The sequence below is a fragment of the Macaca thibetana genome, chromosome 9 (genome assembly GCF_024542745.1).
Source record: "Macaca thibetana thibetana isolate TM-01 chromosome 9, ASM2454274v1, whole genome shotgun sequence".
In the NCBI taxonomy this organism is placed as follows: Eukaryota; Metazoa; Chordata; class Mammalia; order Primates; family Cercopithecidae; genus Macaca; species Macaca thibetana.
The window spans coordinates 85692376-85712621 of record NC_065586.1 but is presented as its reverse complement, the minus strand read 5'-3'; the positions used below and the strand labels follow the sequence as shown (position 1 = coordinate 85712621).

At 34.9% G+C, this 20246-nt stretch overlaps 1 protein-coding gene across 3 annotated transcripts in view; it reads right to left on the bottom strand.

The window, feature by feature from the left end:
• Nucleotides 1-1278: 1278 nt before the first annotated feature.
• Nucleotides 1279-20246, bottom strand: part of KIF20B (kinesin family member 20B) — a 69918-nt gene continuing 50950 nt past the window's right edge. For all 3 annotated transcript variants that reach the window (XM_050805734.1, XM_050805735.1, XM_050805736.1), the window contains 8 exons: nt 18730-18885; nt 14448-14624; nt 12780-12890; nt 10602-10799; nt 7824-7925; nt 7326-7476; nt 3390-3532; nt 1279-2245 (listed from right to left, as the gene is read on the bottom strand). In XM_050805734.1, the coding sequence (XP_050661691.1) occupies nt 2168-2245; nt 3390-3532; nt 7326-7476; nt 7824-7925; nt 10602-10799; nt 12780-12890; nt 14448-14624; nt 18730-18885 (1116 nt within the window). In that variant the 3' untranslated portion in view covers nt 1279-2167. The remainder of the gene's footprint in view (nt 2246-3389; nt 3533-7325; nt 7477-7823; nt 7926-10601; nt 10800-12779; nt 12891-14447; nt 14625-18729; nt 18886-20246) is intronic.

Sequence of the window (20246 nt, the reverse complement as noted above, 5' to 3'; positions counted from 1 at the left end):
TTCACAGAAATAGAAAAAACAATCCTACAATCTATATGGACCCACTAAAGACCCAGAATAGCCAAAACTATCCTAAGCTAAAAGGACAAAACTGGAGGAATCACGTTACCTGACTTCAAATTATACCACAGACCTACAGTAACCAAAACAGCCTGGTACTGACATAAAAGCAGACACATACACCAATGGGACAGAATAAATAACCCAGAAACAAATCCACACAACTACAGTGAACTCATTTTTGACAAAGGTGCCAAAAACTTACAATGGGGAAAAGACAGTCTCTTTAATAAATGGTGCTGAGAAAATTGGATATCCCCACGTAAAAGAATGAAACTGGACCCCTATCTCTTCACTTATACAAAAAACAAATCAAAATGGATTAAAGAGGTAGATCTAAGACCTCAAGCTGTGAAACTACTATAAGAAATCATTGAGGAAAATCTCCAGAACATTGGCCTAGGCAAAGATTTCTACTAGATAAATACCCCACAAGCACAGGCAACCAAAGCAAAAATGGACAAATGGGATCCCCTCAAGTTTAAAGCTTCTGCACAGCAAAGAACACAAACAACAAAGTGAAGAAACAACTCACAGAATGAGAGAAAAAACATTTGCAAACTATCCCTCTAACAAGGGATTAATAACAAGAATATGTAAGGCGTTCAAACAACTCTATAGGAAAGCATCTAATAAACTGACCAAAAAAAAAAAAAAAAAGGGCAAAAGATTTAAATACACATTTCTCAAAAGAAGACATAAAAATGGCAAACAGGCATATGAAAAGGTGATCAACATTACAGATCATCAGAGGAATGCAAATCAAAATTACAATGAGATATCATCTCACCCCAGTTAAAATGACTTATATCCAAAAGATAGGCAATAACAAATGCTGATGAGGATATAGAGAAAAAGGAAAACTTGTATACTGTTGGTAGGAATGTAAATTAGTAAAACCACTATGAAAAACAGTTTGGAGCTTCCTCAAAAAACTAAAAATTGAGCTACCATATGGTCCAGCAATCCCACTGCTGGGTATGTACCCAAAAGAAAGGAAACAGAAGAGATATCTGCACTCCTATGTTTGTTACAGCACTGTTTACCATAGTTAAGATTTGGAAGCAACCTAAGTGTCTATCAACAGATGACTAGATAAAAAAAATGTGGGACACAAACATTCAGCCATAAAAAAAGAATGAAATCCTGTCATTTGCAATAACATGGATGGAACTGGAGATTATTATGTTAATAAGCCAGGCACAGAAAGACAAAGACTGCATGTTCTCATTTATTTATGGGATCTAAAAATAAAATCAATTGACCTTATGGACATACAGAGTAGAAGAATGGTTACCAGTGTCTGGTAAGGGTACTGAGAGTTGCAGGGGAAGGTGGGGATGGTTAATGGGTACAAAAACAAATGAAATAAAAAGAATGAGTATGATCTACTATTTGATAGCACAATAGGGTGACTATAATCAATAATAACTTACTCGTATATTTTTAAATGATTTAAAGAATGTAACTGGATTATTTGTAATTCAAAGGAAAAATGCTTGAAGGGATGGATACCTCATTCTCCATGATGTACGTATTTCACATTGCATCCCTGTGTCAAAGCATCTCATGAACCCCGTAAATATATACATGTACTATGTACCCACAAAATTTTTATAAAAGAAGTGAGACATTCTAATTAAAGACTTGAGATCTTTTCTAAATAATGTATATACATGTTTTGTGATCTGTACACACTCTCCAAATCCTAGCTATAATCTAAACAGATATGTAAAACCAGTTGTATAACAGATAAAGTAAAAAACAATTCATAAGACATTGTTAAATATAAGTAAACCAAGTATCTGACCTATTACATCCTGTATAGCAAAATACAAGAGAAAGAGCCTCTTTCCTAGGCTCTTCACTGATCCAATGCCTGAGATAACAGGGAAATACAGTTTGAAAGAAGCTATTACAAAAAAGGCTTATAAAAATACACAAATTTTGACTTATTTATTGAATTAAAATTATACTATGTATAAAACAGCAAATCTATATGCAGAGTGATTTAATGCATAATATATACAATTATCTTTACAAAGTCAGGATGCAAGTTCCAATGATTATGACTATAAAATTTATATTAAACATTTCCATAAGTGATTTATTTGGCTGTTTTTGTTCGAAGTCGTCGTTTGATAATCTGGTGATCATTCTCCTTCATTTTCTGGTCCATTAAAATCTGAAATTAAAAATTCCATAGTTTTTCAAAGCTTGTAAGTGAAAATAAAAATCAAAGCTCATTTATAATGAATAAGACATGTCCATGTGCTTAATAACAGAAATGAATGATACACTGGAGAACTTTTTTACTTAAACTTTTATAAGAAGATGGTACTTATACCATTTCTATAAAAATTTATTTAAAAAATAGACTTTGTAAAAGATTCAACACTATCAAATTCTAGAAGTAAAATAACCTAGACTCTATTGAATTCAAGGCAGATATAGCTTAAAATAATTATGAAAATATTTGGAGACAAGTGCCTCAAATAATTTTTAAGAAATGATCTTTCATGGCAACAAATGTATAACTTAGAAAGTAGAAAGCACATTACATAGTAGCTAAGAAAACAATTTTCAGCCAAGGGAAGAAATTATGTACTAATCAAACAGATGCTCAAAAATGACTGACAGAATGATACTTACAACACCATGCCCTAATTTACCCTAACTCTTTACATCTTGCATTCAAAAAATCTCATATCTGAAAGCTGTTGTTGCAAAAAAGGTTTCTCCTAATTTTTCTTGGCCACTTCCTTTTAATTTTTTTTAATTTCTTTTAATTGCTTTTTTACCTTCACTTGCATCCACTAAGCAAATGCAAGCATGACAGAAAATTTGAGCTTTCCCTGTGGCAGGACATACTGTTCTGAATCAGAAGAATGAGTCATAGAGTCAGGGTGATAGCTACAGTCTCTTCCTAATAGATCCTCAAAGGCTTAGGGGAAAGGTGGGAGGAAATGGCTGAATGTCAATTTTATATTTTTACCAGGAACACTTGGGTGCAGATTTGCACAACTCTTGTGATTTAAAAAAGAAAAAGAAAAAAAAAGATTTTGGAGGCAAATAAGTTAAATGGTGACAATTCTATTATTGGAAATAAATTCCTCTGATGCATTTTCAAATGCAAATACATGACACTTGTATACATTAATACAGTATTTATATTTAATTAGTATAAACTTAACACATGTGAGACTAAAAGCATGACTTTTAAAGCATGTTTTCAGAGATCTAAAGAACTGAAATTCAAACCACTGTAAAAAATTAAAAAGAACATGAACAGTTTTACATTGATGAAAATGGAAATACTACTAGCTTACCACTTGGCCTGATATATCAATAGGAGATGAAATTTCAGTTGTGTATAATTTCCGTTTGACTCGTTTTGGTTGAGACACATTTTCTTTACTTGCTTCTACATTTGAGAGCTTTGAAGAGCTCATTGTTTCAATTATCTTCTTTGCTATAAAATAAAAATGTTAATTAGTTCCTGAAATAATTTTCTAACTGCAAAGGTGGTTTGAAATCCTTAATAAAGATGGTTTGAAATCCTTAATAAAGAATGAACATACACAAATTAAAAACACTGCAATACATATATGGTGAAAGGGCATGAATAGACAAATCACAAAGAAAAAAAGTAAATGTCAAAAAAACATGAAATAATGATCAACAGCAAAAAAAAAGCAAATAAATAAAGTATTTGATTAATGTTCAATGTAGTAAAAAATCTCAGGCATCTTTAATGACTTGGAAAATGTTTATGCTATGTTAAGCAAAAAAGCAGGATACACACATACTGGATCATGCAGTATTAAAAATAAGGTGGTAGATGATCTACTTCAATGCTCATGCATAAAGTTATGCACAATGAGTACTGCGTTAAAATACTTCGTAAACCCTTTACTTGGAGTCCACACGCAAGTGGACAGAAACCAAAGTGTTAACAGCTGATTGCTTTTAGGAAGTAGAATAGGAATTTTTAAATTCCTTACTATGTACATTGCTTTTTTTTATTTTAATAGAAAATATATTTCCATTTAGGAAAATTCCTGGATAGAAATTCACACACATGTGGTATCAAATATATATTTTTTTAAATGGAAAAAACATTTAAGGAAATAGACTAAACTGAGAGACTACTTGTTAAGGGCTGAGTTGGGCTTGAGAGAGCTGAGTCCAGGTATCGGAGGAGCCAATTAAGACAACAAACCAAAATGAAAGTAACAACCCAGCTTTTTAACCACTTATTTCAACAGTATATGCAAGAGGCTAAACCTGAGAAAGCACCAGCTCCTACCCACCCTCTTCTATAGTCCCCCACAGAATAATACAGATCAGCGTAGAAGTGGTGATCATTTTACCACCCAGGCAGCCCCAAACAAAAGGCTCCTGCAGTTTTATAGACTTCAGGGCTGGAGGTTGGAGGGAGCTATACGTGAAAAAGTACCCAGTTACAGTAGAGAAAAGTGTCTTCAAGGTTCCCCCTCCCGTTCCCCTCCATAAGAAGGCCTCTACCAAAGGCCTCAATAAAGAGGCTCTGAATGGAGGCACTCAGGGTAAATATGCAAATATGAGTAAGAGCATGACTAGCTTCGGCGGGGGCTGGATCCTTGACTATAACTCCCTTAAGAGATTATAACGCACTGTCTATGCATCAAGTCTGGTGTGGAAAGGGAGGCTTGTCAGGTAAGTCTTTGTAATTGCCTATGGTACAGCCTAAAAAAAAAAAGAAATGTTTAAAACTCATATATATGTTGGCCTAGAGCCAAACTCATCACCACTATGTGCTAGCCACTGTACTAAGAGCTGACAGTATGAACTAGACAAGACATTTTGTCCTTGTGCAGATTATATTCTAGTGTAAAAGATAATAAGAAAGCAAAAAGAATTATAGTTTAAAAAGTGCTAAGACAAAAAATAGGAATGAACAATAAAGATTAAGCGATGCTGGGGATAAGGTGTAGTGAAAGGCTGATGAAGGAAGGTGTCTCCCTAATAAAGTTGCATCAGCTATGAGGGCTCAAGTGTAAGAGGGCAGCTATGAGAAAAGCCAGGGTGTGTTCCAGATAAAAGAAAGCACAGGAAAAAGAGAAAGAAATCAATGATATGAAGGTAAGAAAGAAACTGGCAAATTCTAGGAACTGTCAGAAGCTAGCAGGATTGAAGCTGGCTAGTTATCAAACCGTAGAATAATAAGAGATAGACTGGAGAGAGTCAGAAATCGGGTCATTCAGAAGAACGAGAAATCATTAAAGGCTCAGAGGAGTAACAAAATTCAATCTGCACTCTGAAGGGAACATTCTGTCATGTATGAATGGATGGGAGATGACAAGAGGGGCAAGCTGGGAGACCGGTGATACTAAGCGGTGGATTAACAGTGGTTACAAGGAGCAGCAGAATTTTAAGAACTAATCTCCATTTTTTCTTTTCTCTCTATATTTCCAAGTGGCCCAAAACAACAAATATGTATTACAGTTACAGTCCAAAATATGGATATCTTATATTTCTAGAAATAAGTGAAAACAAAAAGAAAAACGGAAAAAAAAAATGTATGTCAAGTGCATTGGTAGGGAAGCTGTTAAGGAACCAAGTCAATGAAGTAAGAGAATCGTTACCCTTACCTGATTACGTACTTATTATAGCTACCTACCTCTCCTTGAAAATACATTGCTTTTTAATATAAAAGTAGTAATCAATAAGCCTAAAGGACTCTAAAGAAAAGATGCCCCTCCTCTCCAAATTTAGACATTTAACAGTTTGCTGTTTGTCCCTCCAGATATTTTATCTGTTTACACAAACACATTTTTTAAATGTATGTATTTTTTAAATGTATATAAATATACAAATGGGTCTGATAGGTCAGAAGTTCCCAAACTGTGTACTAAGGCATGCTGCAGCAAACCTACAGAAGCACCTCAGGATATTTTCAATCTACAGGGGAAACAATGATGCTCAATAGCCCAAGGTTGTTCAGTTTCAAAATGATACTGAATTACATTTCTTTTGATTATGACATCATCTTTGCAATCTGGATTTTCAGAAGCTGAATTTTCAGTGGTTGTTTGGTCTTAAGTTCTAATGCATGAGACTGCTAGTGGTTCTTTGGGTGCAGAGGCAAAATGGAAATTAATTACTGAGACATTAAGGGCACTGTGAACCAACAAAGTTTGGAAACGTCTATGGTAAGTTTTCACAAAAAGTATTCTCACACAACCTATTTGATTCAATTTAACTGCCCCCTGCTTCTAGTTCCTTTACCTCCCTATACTCCTCACTCTGGTCTCTAATTCATCCTATTGCTGTCACTCAGGTAACCTCACAAAAACCCACTCCTCCATCTCACCCCTAAGATAGTCCTTCCACATTCTACATGCCAGATGCATACTGCTGCCTGTAATTGCATGAACATTTCCTACATTTTTCTGATACTCCACCTGTGTTAAAACCATTCCTTCTACATATGTGCACACACACACGTGTATATATCTTAATATACACACAGGTATCAATATGTCCACATTATATTATCAAGAAAAAAAGCACTAATCATACTGTTTTGCAGCTAAACTCAATAGGTATTTATGAAAATACGTGTTTTGACATATACATAAATAGATAGTGTTTACATATGCATAGAAAAAAACACTAGAAGGATATATACTATAATACTAATACTGGCAAACTTGTCCAACCCCCCTTATTTTGTTGTTGTTTTTGTTCTGTTTTGTTTTGTTTTAGGCTTTTAGCAGCCTGAAGCCATGGTTTTTAGTTTCTGTCTCTAGTGATAAGCAGAAAACAGGGATGAGAAAGGGGATTTCCTGGCCCAATCAAAAACAGAAACTAAGAACCCATGACTGTATTCTCACCCTTGGACACCCTAGAGAGTGTAATCCTGCCCACATTTCAATACACAGGGTAAATCCTATCTCTCCCATAAAAATCTTCCCAAAGCCCCCCAATCAGAGTAGCTCTTTTCCCTCCAATACTATCATACCTTTGCTTGTACCCCTATTACTATATTAAGTAGCCAGCTCTGGATCAGTTACTTAAATATTGCCTTTCTCCTCTACTACATAGTGAACACCTAGATCTATCATCCTTTTACATGTTTCTTCCCACAGTACCTAGTACAGGACAATGCCTATTTGAAGTATAATATTCACTGAACAGTTGTTGAGTTTATATATCAATTAGGTATTAAAATGTACCCCACATCTAACAAAAAAAGGTCATTATATTAATTTTCTGCAAACCTTTTGATTGAAGAATTGAGGGAGAATGTTGTAAGAAGTCTCCAAATTTCTGTAGTGTTCCTTCTTTTTTCTTAGTGGCCAGGTTTACACCAATTATGGATGCCTGACTCCGTAAAGAATACGTTTTCTTAGATGATGGATGTGTGGGAACCTAATAAACAAACATTTTTTGTTATTGTTGATAAGTGTTAGAAGGAAATAGTTATGGCCATAGCTGAATTAAAGAGGCCAGAGACAGGTTATGAATTCTCAGGTAGGAAACTTGAGATTTAGTGTATAAGGACAGGGATAAAAGGGTCAGACAATAGCAAAAAGAGTTTTTCAGGCAGAGTGTTAAAGTCAGAAGTAAACACATAAAGTAGCTGCTAATGGCCAAATGCTAAAGGTTACATCTCAACTGACTTAGACGTATAGGAAAGAGAAGATAAATGAGTTATAATGGAACACAATTGGATTTCTGGATAATTGCTATAATTTTGGACAAATTAAAAGACACACCTTTTGTTCCTTTTTGACAGAAGAATTTCTATCATCTGAAACAGGAAATTTCAAATTAGTTCTGGGTGTAGCATTCTTCTTATTTTCACATTTCACCAAGTCCTAAAAATAATGAATTTTAGCACCGGTTAATTTGACAATATTTTCTTTCTCTAGACTCAAAAAAGAAAATATGTAAAAAGCTATATTATCACTTAAAACAGTGACTCTTAACCGAGGGCAATTTTGAACTCAGAGGACAATGGCAATCTCTGAGGTTATTTTTGGTTGTCTTTGCCAGGGAGAAGGGGATATTATTGGCCACGAGTGGGTAGAGGCCAGGAATACTGTTAAACATCCCTATAATGCATGGGATAGCCCTTAAAACAAAGAGGTATACAGCCCAAAATGTCAACTGTGCTGGAGTTGAGAAACCCTGATTGAAGGTGTAAATTTTTCACACATATCACAAGTAATGACATTACATAAGCTAAATGAAAAACATGGAAGGAATAGTATCTTTTATTTGAAACTGAGCTTTAAAATACAGCATAGCAATATACCTACCTATTGCCTAACTCCCAAATAATGTAAGCATCTATGTCTAAGTTCTCTCATTGACATTTGACAATATCGAAAATAAAATAAAAACAAAACTTCATATAACCACATGTAAAATGTGAAAACTTTTAAAATATTATCTTTCTTCTCTATAACATGGGTATGGCATCTTACTCTTCTTTTTCCCAAATAACCTCACATAGGACAAAGCCTTTACAGATATACTCACTGACTTGAACTGCTGCAAATCCTAGTTGAACCAAAGACAAAAGCGGAAAAAGGGGGCAAGAAGAGAAGCAGAGAAAAGATCATGACTGAACTTCAGAATTCGAGTTACAAAGCAGAAGTTATAAGCGTCATAAGAAGCAGATGCCATGACAGGGAAAAGACAGATGGTAATCACGGGATGCAAGTGAAAAGAGGCCATGAGGCTACCTCCACACATAGAGGTCAGTAAGGAGCTCTTTAGAGTCTTCACCGGATTAGAATATAGCCTGTCGGGGGATGGGGGGCTAGGAGAGGGATAGCATTAGGAGAAACACCTAGTGTAGGTGACAGGTTGATGGGTGCAGCAAACCACCATAGCATGTGCATACCTATGTAACAAAACTGTACATTCTGCACACATACCCCAGAACTTAATAATAATAATAGTATGTGGAAGAAAAAAAGAAAATAGCATTGCATAAATGATTTTCATGGGAGCCCATATACTTAGTTTATTATAGCAGTGAAGATGTAGTAAAATCAGTTTAAAAATTTAAAGTTTCTACATGATATATCTACAACAATCTGTAAATCTTTTCTGAAATAGACATGAAGGATATATGCCAATAGTAAAATTAATAAAATATTTATATTTTAACATTCTTGAGAACTACACTGTTTCCTTCTTCGTTGAAAAAAAATGGATCAAGAAAAAGCCAACTAGATGATGAAACTCAGTGTTTTAATGGTATTTTTAAAAATTAAATAAATATGAAACAAAAGTTAACTAGTAAGACTCCACAAAACAATCTCTGAAGGTGTTACATGTGTAGCAGAAAAACTGCGCTAAACAATATTCACTCAGCAAAATTATTACCGGACAGACAGCCTCAGGAGTATGGTTAATACTATTTCTGCTCTTCCACCAGCTTGAAAATATACTACTCTTTAAAGAAGTAAAAGAAAGTTGAAGAAGAATTATTTTGCTAGAGAGCTTGTAATTAGTTTTAAGCTTAAAACAAGTTACTTTAAAAATAAATATTACTATTTATTATGTATCTGCCACTTGCAGGGCAAAAGCTAAGCATTTTAAACACATTAATCCAGTGTTTCGAAAAGGAGAAAACAGGATCAGAAACCTTATCTGACTTGCCAAATCTCCACAACTAGGACATGGTAGGTTTGGCAACCTTTCAATCAAGAAACTGCAGCTTAAGAGGTTAATAGTTTTTAGCCTACCACTATATAGAGGCCCAAATTTTAACATTGGCTGATGAAAAAAGAATTTCTCTTTTAAAACTTGCTATGACCATAGAGACTAAAGATTTTAGTTAAATGACAAAGATTATACTCAAGCAAGTTAGCCATTTCAGTTTCTCTGATTTCTACATAACCCCCTTTTCCATTACAGGGAAAGTGACTAAGTATGAACAGGACTGGTATACTGAAATGGCTCTCCAGTAAAATCCACCATCATTTGATGTATTATAGTTCAACTGAAACAAAGGATAAGCTATATCTTTTAATATACATAGCTTTTTATCTGAAGACCATTAAACCACAGTAATATTCTTTATTTTTCTGAGATAGAGTCTTGCTCTATCACCCAGGCTGGAGTGCAGTGGTGCCATCTCATCTCATTGCAACCTCCACTTCCTGGGTTCAAGTTGTTCTCCTGCCTCAGCCTCCTGAGTAGCTGAGATTACAGGTGTGCACCACCACTCCTGGCTAATTTTTGTATTTTTAGTAGAGACGGGGTTTCACCATGTTGACCAGGCTGGTCTTGAATTCGTGAACTCAAGTGATCTGCCAGCCCCAGCCTCCCAAAGTGCTGGGATTACAGGCATGAGTCACCATGCCTGGCCCATAGTGATACCCTTGAAGGGTATAAAATATAGCATAAATTGTGATTTTGGTCTCTAACAGCAGTGCCTATGAACAGGAGGGCAATATAGCAGAGTTTAACTCTACACTGTAACAGCTTTATAATAAGATTTGTTTGTTAAATATACTCATCAGTTAAGTATTTACCTCCTCCATTTCATTACTCTTCCTCTTCCGAGCCTTAGGAATCTTAACTGTCACTGGTGTGGTACAACCAGGGTGTTTCACTGCCATTTTGTTTGGTTGTAAAGGTGTAAACTGAATCTCTAATTCAGGTTTTGGAAATCGAGTGCTTTGATCATTTTCTGTTGACACTTCACAAGAGTCAAGGACTACAGATCCATCCTACAACAGAATTTAAAAGGAAAAATATTATTTGTAGAGTATATATTTATAAACCACAAAGAATTAGTTCTCTCAAATGCCTATTCAAGACAATGCATCAGGAAAGACAAAAAGTGTGCTAGGTCACAGCAAGACAGAAAGATTGAGTTATCATCTACCTTCTTCAGGCTCACACATGGTATGTTAAAATTAGGGGCAACTTAAGAGATCGGTATTTCCCAAACTTATATGATCATAAGAATTACTTACAGAATTTGTTTATAAGACTCCTGGACCCTACCACAAACCCAGTAAATCAGAAACCTCCAAGGGAGGAGGCTGGGATTTTTGACAAACAGCCTGGTTATATTAAAGTAGGCTGCAAATACTTTCCTACTCTTCCCATTGAGAGATGGAGTCTCTCATTCCCCTATATTTGAATTTGGGCCTTATAGCCAATAGGATGTTGTAGAAATAACATTATGGTCGTCTAAGGCTCAATCATAAGAAGCATTACAACTTCTGTCCTGTCCTCTTAGAACATTTTCAGGACACTCTCCCTCAAAATGCCCCATCTGAGACCAGCTACCATGCCTTGAGAGGTCCAATCCACAGGGAGAGGCCACAAATTAAGTCCAGGGGAAGTCCCAGAATCAACTACCAGTTAAGTGAATTAATCATTTTGGACTTTCAGCCTGGTTAAGTATATCGATTACATGAAGGCAAGAACAATACAAAATAGCCTAACAATATGATTCCCCAAACTGTGGAATATACAATAACTGCTGGAATTAGAAAACTGGAACCAGGAAATTAGGACAACATACATACATTTATGGAGAAAGAAATGTTCCTTTATATGTGTTTGTCCATGCAATCAAGAATTAAGCCTTGTTTATGGATCAACTTCAAACTTTTCTGTGAAATTTATGATTTGTATTAGTCCCCAAGGTCAGTGCTAATTATTTGAAACTGCTAATAACTGTCAAGGAAAAACCAAGAGAAAATGAATGGCTGATGTTATTTTCCCAGATTAAAATGTCCTTCTTAGTTGGCCATGGTGGCACATGCCTGTAGTCCCGGCTACTCAGGAGGCTGAGGCAGGAGGACCGCTTAAGCCCGGGAGTTCAAGTCCAGCTGCCAGAGAAACATAGCGAAACCCTTTTTTTTTTTTTTTAAGACTTTTTCTTCCCATTGTCTGCTTAATAAGCTTCTATTCATAAGATACAATATGGCATCACCTTCTTTAATCCACTTCCACAACCACTCAGGCAAAATTCATTTCATCTTCCTCAGTGTTACTTATGGTACTCATTTTATATTTCTACTATAACACTTAGCCCATAAGTAAAATCAAACAAGTCAGTCACTTATGTATCTACCTTACACTCCTTGAGGATGACAATCATGTCTTATTGATGTTTGTATCCTCAGCGCTTAAAAAGGTTCCCAACTCTGAATGCTCCCAATGTGTTTTAAAAAGTAATTTTATCTTCAAAAATTTTAAGTAACATAGAATTTTTATCTATTTCATATCCAACCGCAGAATCTCTACATTATCCAAAGTTATTCACAGAACCCTAAGTCCAAAACAATTAAGGAAACTCATGAGTTGTTACTGAAGACTGGTGACAAAGCTATTAAATGGATACAATTCCAAAAAATACTATTTAACACAATGTTTATTAAAGCAACCTTTTATGAGAGCAAATTATCCCTATTTTCTCTTCTGTAGGATTTCCTATTTCTGACCATCATGTTTGTTTATATTAACAGATCTAGTGCTTTTAAGATAAGATTAACATCATTTGGGGATATGATCTCCCAAAAGAATTTCACCTCTCCTCAAAAGCCTCTAGTTTCTTTCACATAGCCCAGAGCACATAAAGCTAATTGTGCAGTAAGGTATCTTCAGCAACTGATTATATTACACTTGCAAGTGTTATTTAGCAATAGTGGATAAAGAGAATCAATAAGTGGACTGTGCTGCCAAATACCCACCTCTACTTTATTTCTGGAAATTTCAAAACTTGTCAATTGAGGTTCAGTTTGAAGTTTGTCAGGATCTGCTGAACTAATACGTCTGGGCTTGATATCCATGATTTGTGTTTCCTAAAGTAAGGCAATATTAAAGCAACAGGGCATTGTAACCTGAAAATATATTGAAAACACTTCACATAAAGAATATAAAATCAAGATTTGTGTGAAACTAAACAGTGGAAATAAGTAAAGACATCTTTAATGACCATCTAGCCCTCCTATTTCTCTTTCATCCTCAGAGACTCAGGAAAGGCTGGGTCACTTTCCGGTTTATTGACTCTGATCTAAGGAGAAATCTGAAAGATTGCTTGCAACTTCCAAGTGGTCTGCACACATTTTCTTGCTTTACTTTCATTGCAACTCTGCAGGTAGGTCTGGCAAGAAGCATTATTCCTACCTGCCAGATGAGGAAATAGAGAACTACACACGTTAAATGGCATGGTCAAGGTGTGTACTGAGTTAGAATTGCTCAGTATCCCAACAGTTGCTTTTGATAACACAATTTTGAAAAACTGGAGGCTTCTCAGGAATGCAACTATAGCATTACAGTATAAAAGACCATAAGGAAAGCTAAACCTTTTCTTGCAGCACATTCTTCATCCCATTTTCTCAGTCATAAAGTTCTATTTCTAAACTCTACTTAGGCAATTTATAAAGAAATATCAGATTACATTTTAAAACTTAATAAACTGTACACAGACCTCCTCATCACAGCCATCAAAATCAAAAGTCAAGTAAACCTCTTATGTCACCTCCCCATTACTGCCAAATAAGAAAGACTCTACTGAATTCATAAAAGGGGAAGTAGCCTGTATTGATTTCCACTGGAGTAAGAACTGTGCTACTTGTTTTACAATCTTCATTAATTTCACAACTCTGTTAGGAAAACACTATTATCTGTTTTAGATAAAGATCAGAAATGATAAGTAATTTTTCTCAAAGGTCCCAAAACCACAGCGACAGCAGTTGATACCTAGTTTTTCTGACTTTCTAGTCTATATTATTAAACAACACAATACTACCTCTTTTTAAAGCATGTAATCTCTCTTACAGTCATAGATTTTTCCTATTGTCTGAAGGCTTTAGAGCAGCATATTTTTAAGTAAGATTATTTACTCCAGAAAGACTAGCTTCAGATATACCCAGATTCTATTTACTATCTCTAAAAGGCAATTCTCTCCTCTTTCAGGATTTCCAGTTCCAAGGTAATATAAAAGTAACAGCTGAATGACTCATGTCTCTCTACCATTAGGCTTACTTTCAAAATAATTTGTACCTTTATAAAATAAAGTTAAGGATGGGTCCAAGTATTCAAATCACCAAGAGTTCATGTTGAATCACACATCCATATTTTAAAGGTAGATTAGGTACTAAACCATAAATTGTTGATTTTCTAATTACTCTACTTGAGAGATATAACCAAAATATTGTAGAAAATGCTACATCTCAGTCATTGATTGACAAATCAATCTTAATGATAAATTTCAAAACTCAAAATCATGAAAAATCTCCACATTTTAAATACTCTGATTCCTTTTTGGTCTATTGAGACTTATACTTTTTTATCCTTTAAGAGTTAGTCAATTAACTATGTTCAATTAAAAAGGCATAGCAAAAAAGACTACTGACTATTTTAGAAGTCTCTGATACGATCCTTTTTAGTTGTTCAATTTCATTATCTTTCTGTACATTACTGGATATCAGGGCTTTTAGCTGTATTTCTAAAGCTGCAACCAGTTGATCTCGTTCTTCTCGCCACTTTTGAAGGTCACTATCTTTCTCTGTCAGCTGGGCTGTCAGTATTTCCTAATCAAGAAATAAAGAAAATATTAAAATCAACCTTGATATAGTATGAATCTAAGAATGTTTAGAAATTATTACATGTAACACCATAAATATAGCTGCAAACAAGATTACATAACAAATTAAGTAGTCTAGATAAAATATTTAATTATAAAACAAAATACATATCATTTTATAAATGTCCACGTTATTTTTATCAATATTCCATCTCATTCCAAAAATCAGTTTACTGGTAACTTCTTTCAATACACAATTATAGCTATAGCTTTCAAACTAGTATCAACATTTCTGCCAATATTTGGAAAATTAGTGGGTAAAATCACAGTAACAGCAACAAACAATAGAAAAATGAAAATAGAAAACAAGACCATTTACAATCAGTTCAAAAATCATGAAATACTGATACAGAAAATGTGTAAAACCTAAATATGAAAAACCATAAATATTGCTGAAAGAGATTAAAGAACACCTAAATAAATGGAAAGATTGGTCTGTGTTCAAGGATCAAAATACTCAATATTGTTAAGATGTCTCCTCCAAATAGATCTATAGAGTAAAAGCACTTTTAATCAAAATTCTGGTATGTGTGAATGTGTGTGGAAATGGAAAAGGTGACTCTTAAAAATTATATGGAAATGCAAATCATCTAGAATACTCAAAATTATTTTGAAAATGAAGAACAAAATGAGAGCAATTATCTATAATTTCAAGTTGGCACATTAATCAAGTCAGTGTGTAAAGACAGAGAAATCAATGGGACAGAAGAGACAATCTACAAATGTATGGTCAACTGACCTAAAAAAGTGGCAAAAAAATTCAATGAAAGGAAAGACAATCTTCCCAATAAACGGTGCTGGAACAACTGAATAGCCAAATGAAAAAAAAAAAAAAGAACCCCAACCCTAATCTTACATCACGTAAAAAATTAACCCGTGGGCAACTGATTTATGACAAAAGTGGCAGAGCAATGAGAAAGAAACAGTCTTTTCAATAAATATTTCCACGTCAATTGGTGGTAATTCACATTAAAACAAACATCAAGAGCTTTGACCACTATCTCACACCAACATAAAAATCAATTCTAGTATTAAATATGAAAGATGAAACTTCAAAGCTTTCAGGAAATAATATAACACACCATCTTCAAGTCCTTGGGCTTCATAAAGAAAAATGTTAGGACAATTATCCACAATACTATAAAATTATCTACAATAATTGTAATATCTACAATATCTACAATAATAATTTATGAGAACTCCTACTCACAAAAAGGCAGTAAGAAAGAAAAAGCAAACTAGAGATAGAAAGAAGGTACTTGCAAAACATTACAAAAAGGGCTTCTATCCAGAAAACTATAAAGAATTCCTACAAAGCAGCAGCAGCTAGACAATCCAACAGAGAAACAGGTAAGGGAACTTGTATAAACACAGCCAATAACCAAATGAAACAATCTTCAACTTCATTGGTAATGAGGGAAAAGCAAATTAAGACCATTTTAAAAACTGACTGACAATACCATACCTTGGTGGGACTATACAGCTACTGCAACAGCAGTTGAGGTATAAATGGGTACAACTGCTTTGAAAATCAGTGCAGCATTCTACTAGAATTTCACATACATATACCCCATCATCCAGCAATTGTCTTGTATATATATATATACACACAACAGAGATACATGCAAATGTGCACCAAAATAAATGTATAAAAATGTTTATAGGAAAATTTACTCATAACAGCCAAAACCAGAAAACAATCCAAATATCTTCAACATTAAAATGAATTAGCAGTGGTTTATTCATACACTTAAATATTCTGCAATGAAAGTGGACTAACTCCAGATACATGCATGGAAACATGGATGGATGATTCTCACAAATACAAAATAGTGAATGAAAAGAAGTCAGGTACAATCAAATGTATTCATATATTTCAATTTACATAAAACCCAAAAACAGACAAAACTGAAGTGTAACACTGAAGGACAGATTAGTTATTACCACTGGAAAAGAGGCAGAAGAAGGAGCTTCTGGGGTGCAGCAGTGTTCTACTTCTTGAAATAGGTATTAGTTAAGTGGGTACTGGCTTTACAATAACTCACTGACCTATGTTCTATTTGCTTTCCATGTTACTTTTACATCAAAAATTAACATTACATCAAAAACGTGTTTTCTAAATATGGCAGACACATACACAACCTAAGTATGATTATAAAGAAACATATGAGAGAAAAGAGTAAACTAGCTTTCCCTAGGATTAAAAATTCAAAGTGGGATTACTTGCTGGCATTGCTACCAGAGAAACCACTGGTTTGGAACTGGAGCAACTATGACAGGCTTCTGTTTTGATTTCACTTATTGCCTCTTACTACTGGGTCAGGAAGGTTCGGTGATAGGTATACAGGAATTCTATGTGCTAGTTCTGTAACTTTTCTGTAAAGAAAGTGATTTCAAAATAAAAAAGTAAACTTTTTTATGGGAGCAAATTTATGAGGACAGAGCATTCAATGGTACACTCTCTAGCTTCAGAAAGGACACATACTTCAACCAAGGGCTTGATTTCTGGTGTACAATACATGTATGGTCTGGAGTTTAGCAAGTGTGCTGGAAAGTTTAGCTCACAACAATCTCATTTTAATAAAAACTGGCCAACTCTGTTCAATATCCAATGTTAAAAGCAGCTTTAAAGCTAGGGAGGAAAAAAAGTAGAAAAACCATCCTTACCTTATTGAAAACTAACATTCCAGGCCAGGTACAATGCATAGTCGCTCACACCCATAATCCCAATACTTTGGGAAGGTGAGGCAGGAGGACTGCTTGAGACCAGGAGTTTGAGACCAGCCTGGGCAACACAGCAAATCTCTGTCCCTACAAAAAATAAAAAATGTACCTAGGTGTGGTGGCATGTGCCTGTAGTCCCAGTTACTAGTCCCAGTTACTTGGGAGGCTGAGGCAGAAAGATTGCTTTTGCCCTGAAGTTTGAGGCAGCAATGAGCCATGACTGCACCACTGCATTCCAGCCTGGGTGACGAGCAAGACCTTGTCTCTTTAAAAGAGGAAAGAAAAGGGAAAGGGAAACGGGAAAGGGAAAGGGAAAGGGATGGGGATGGGGAAGGGAAAGAAGAAAGGAAGGGAAGGGAGAGGAAAAGGGAGAAGGAGAAGGAGAAGGAAAGGATGAAGGAAAGGAAGGAGGAAAGGAAAAACGAAAGGGGAGGGAGGGGAGAGGAGGGAAGGGAAGGAGGGAGGGAGGGAGGGAGGGAGGAAGGGAGGGAAGGAGGGAGGGAGGAAGGGAGGGAGGGAGGGAGGGAGGAAGGAAGGAGGGAAGGAGGGAGGGAAGGAAGGAAGGAAGGAAGGAAGGAAGGAAGGAAGGAAGGAAGGAAGGAAGGAAGGAAGGAAGGAAGGAAAATCTTCCAGTTTTTACAGGAAAGTTTAACTGTCTTTAGTCAAATGCAGTCATAAAAAAAGGAAATGCCAACAGATGACAATATGATACTGCCAAGTTACTATTTTTACAGACACTGGTTTTTCATTTTAAAATATTTGTTGCTCAATAGCTTTCCTTGGATTAACAATAACGTTTAGCTTCTTTTTTCTGATTGCCAACATTGCATGTCAAATAGACTAAGTGCCAATTAGAAAAAAAGAACAGGCTAAGACAGAATCATTACAAGAGCTACGACTGGTAAACTGTAGGTCATTTTACAACTGACGGTCATTTCTACTATATATACAGTCTTTTAGAAACTAGGTGACTTTATGTGATAAAATGTACACAATATTAGAATCTACAGTTCAAAATGCAAAAAGTTTTAAAATATAATAGGGAATACTCCATAACGGTCAAAAGGAAGAGATTTTTAACTTCAGTATCTAGACAGTAAGAAGCAATAAGGTATTCTCTCAACATGCTAAATAACTGAAACAAGTTAAAACAAGAACGTCAGTGAATATCAAGATAAACTGGAACAGAAAAGTTATCTTATAAATATGATAACCTGCCTTTAAAAAACCAAAAACAGAAAACCATGTAGAAACTGGTAATTCCAGAAATACGTTTTACACACCAAGGAAAGCAGGTGAAATACATCAAAGATACAATTGTTACTAACCACTTCATTCTGTTGCTTTAAAAAACGCTCCCTGTCTTCAGCATATTTTTTCATCTCTTTATTTCGTATATTCTCTGCTTCTTTCGCTTGAGTGATAAGCATCATTTTTTCTTCTAACCATTTCTTTCTATCAGCATTATATTTTTGTTCGGACTCCTATATATATAAATGGTATAAGTTATTATCACATGCCTACAAAGTAGTCAATACATGCTTCTATGACATTTTCATACAATCCATTACTTTTCACCTCTACAAAAACTTTAAATGTTTTACTTTAAATAATGACAAGATCAAAGTTTCAGATTATTTAAAAATAATAATAATAACTGGTTTGCTTTCCTGAACACATTTCCTTTATAAATTTATTTTGCTATGAAGTCCATTTAAATACTTTTATCAGTGACCTTAAGAAAAAATAAACAATTCAAATTTCTGAAACAGTTAAACTGACTCAAATCTTCCTAAATGCCAAAACAATAAAAAAGGCTTTGTTTATGGTGGTCACTTCTAACTGGATAGTTTTAAAAATAAAAGATTCCTGGGCCTACAAGATGCCAAATAAAAAATAACTTGTGCAACAGGGTATTTATTAAAAGAACATCCAGAAGAGCTGGACAGAGAATACTGCTGATCAGTAATTTTCAAACTGGTACCACAGATTCTTTGGGTTCAGAGGCATTTAATATTATATATAAAAAACCCAAGTAGAACTTAAGTTGAAATAAAAACAGTAATACCACTTAAAAAACTTCTAGGCTGGGTGCGGTGACTCACGCCCGTAATCCCAGCAGTTTGGGGGGCAGAGGCGGGCGGATCATGAGGTCAGGAGATCAAGACCATCACGGCCAACATGGTGAAACACTGTCTCTACTAAAATACAAAACAATTAGCCGGGCATGGTGGCAGGCGCCTGTAGTCCCAACAACTCAGGAGGCTGAGGCAGGAGAATCGTTTGAACCCAGGAGGCGGAGGTTGCAGTGAGCCGAGATCGCACCACTGCACTCCAGCCTGGTGACAGAGCAAGATTCCATCTCAAAAAAAAAAAAAAAAAGAAAAGAAAATGTCTAAAATCACTATATTACAAAGTGTGGCAGTCCACTCCAGGATTACAAAGTTTATAATCTACACTAATATGATTATATCATCTTAGAACAATGCAAAATACACAAATACTTTTGAATGCAAACATTCTCAATATGGTTGATACACTTTTTTCATAATATTTTGTTCTAACTGCTTTTGGAATTTCACAATGAAAAGGGTAAATTTTAGAATATATAATATGTAACAAAAAAAGTAGTTTTTTGTATTTGTTTTCAGCATATGATTAATATACAGCCAGAATTTTAAAAAAAATTAGATGCAGCCAATCTCCCAAAACCATTATTATTATGTTTCCTTCAATCCCACAGCTTCTGTTATGAATGCCACTTATAATAAAATGTACAAAATATAACAGTATTTGGTACATCCTATGAAAAAAAGTTTCCCCTATATGTTTTATGTTAAAGCTG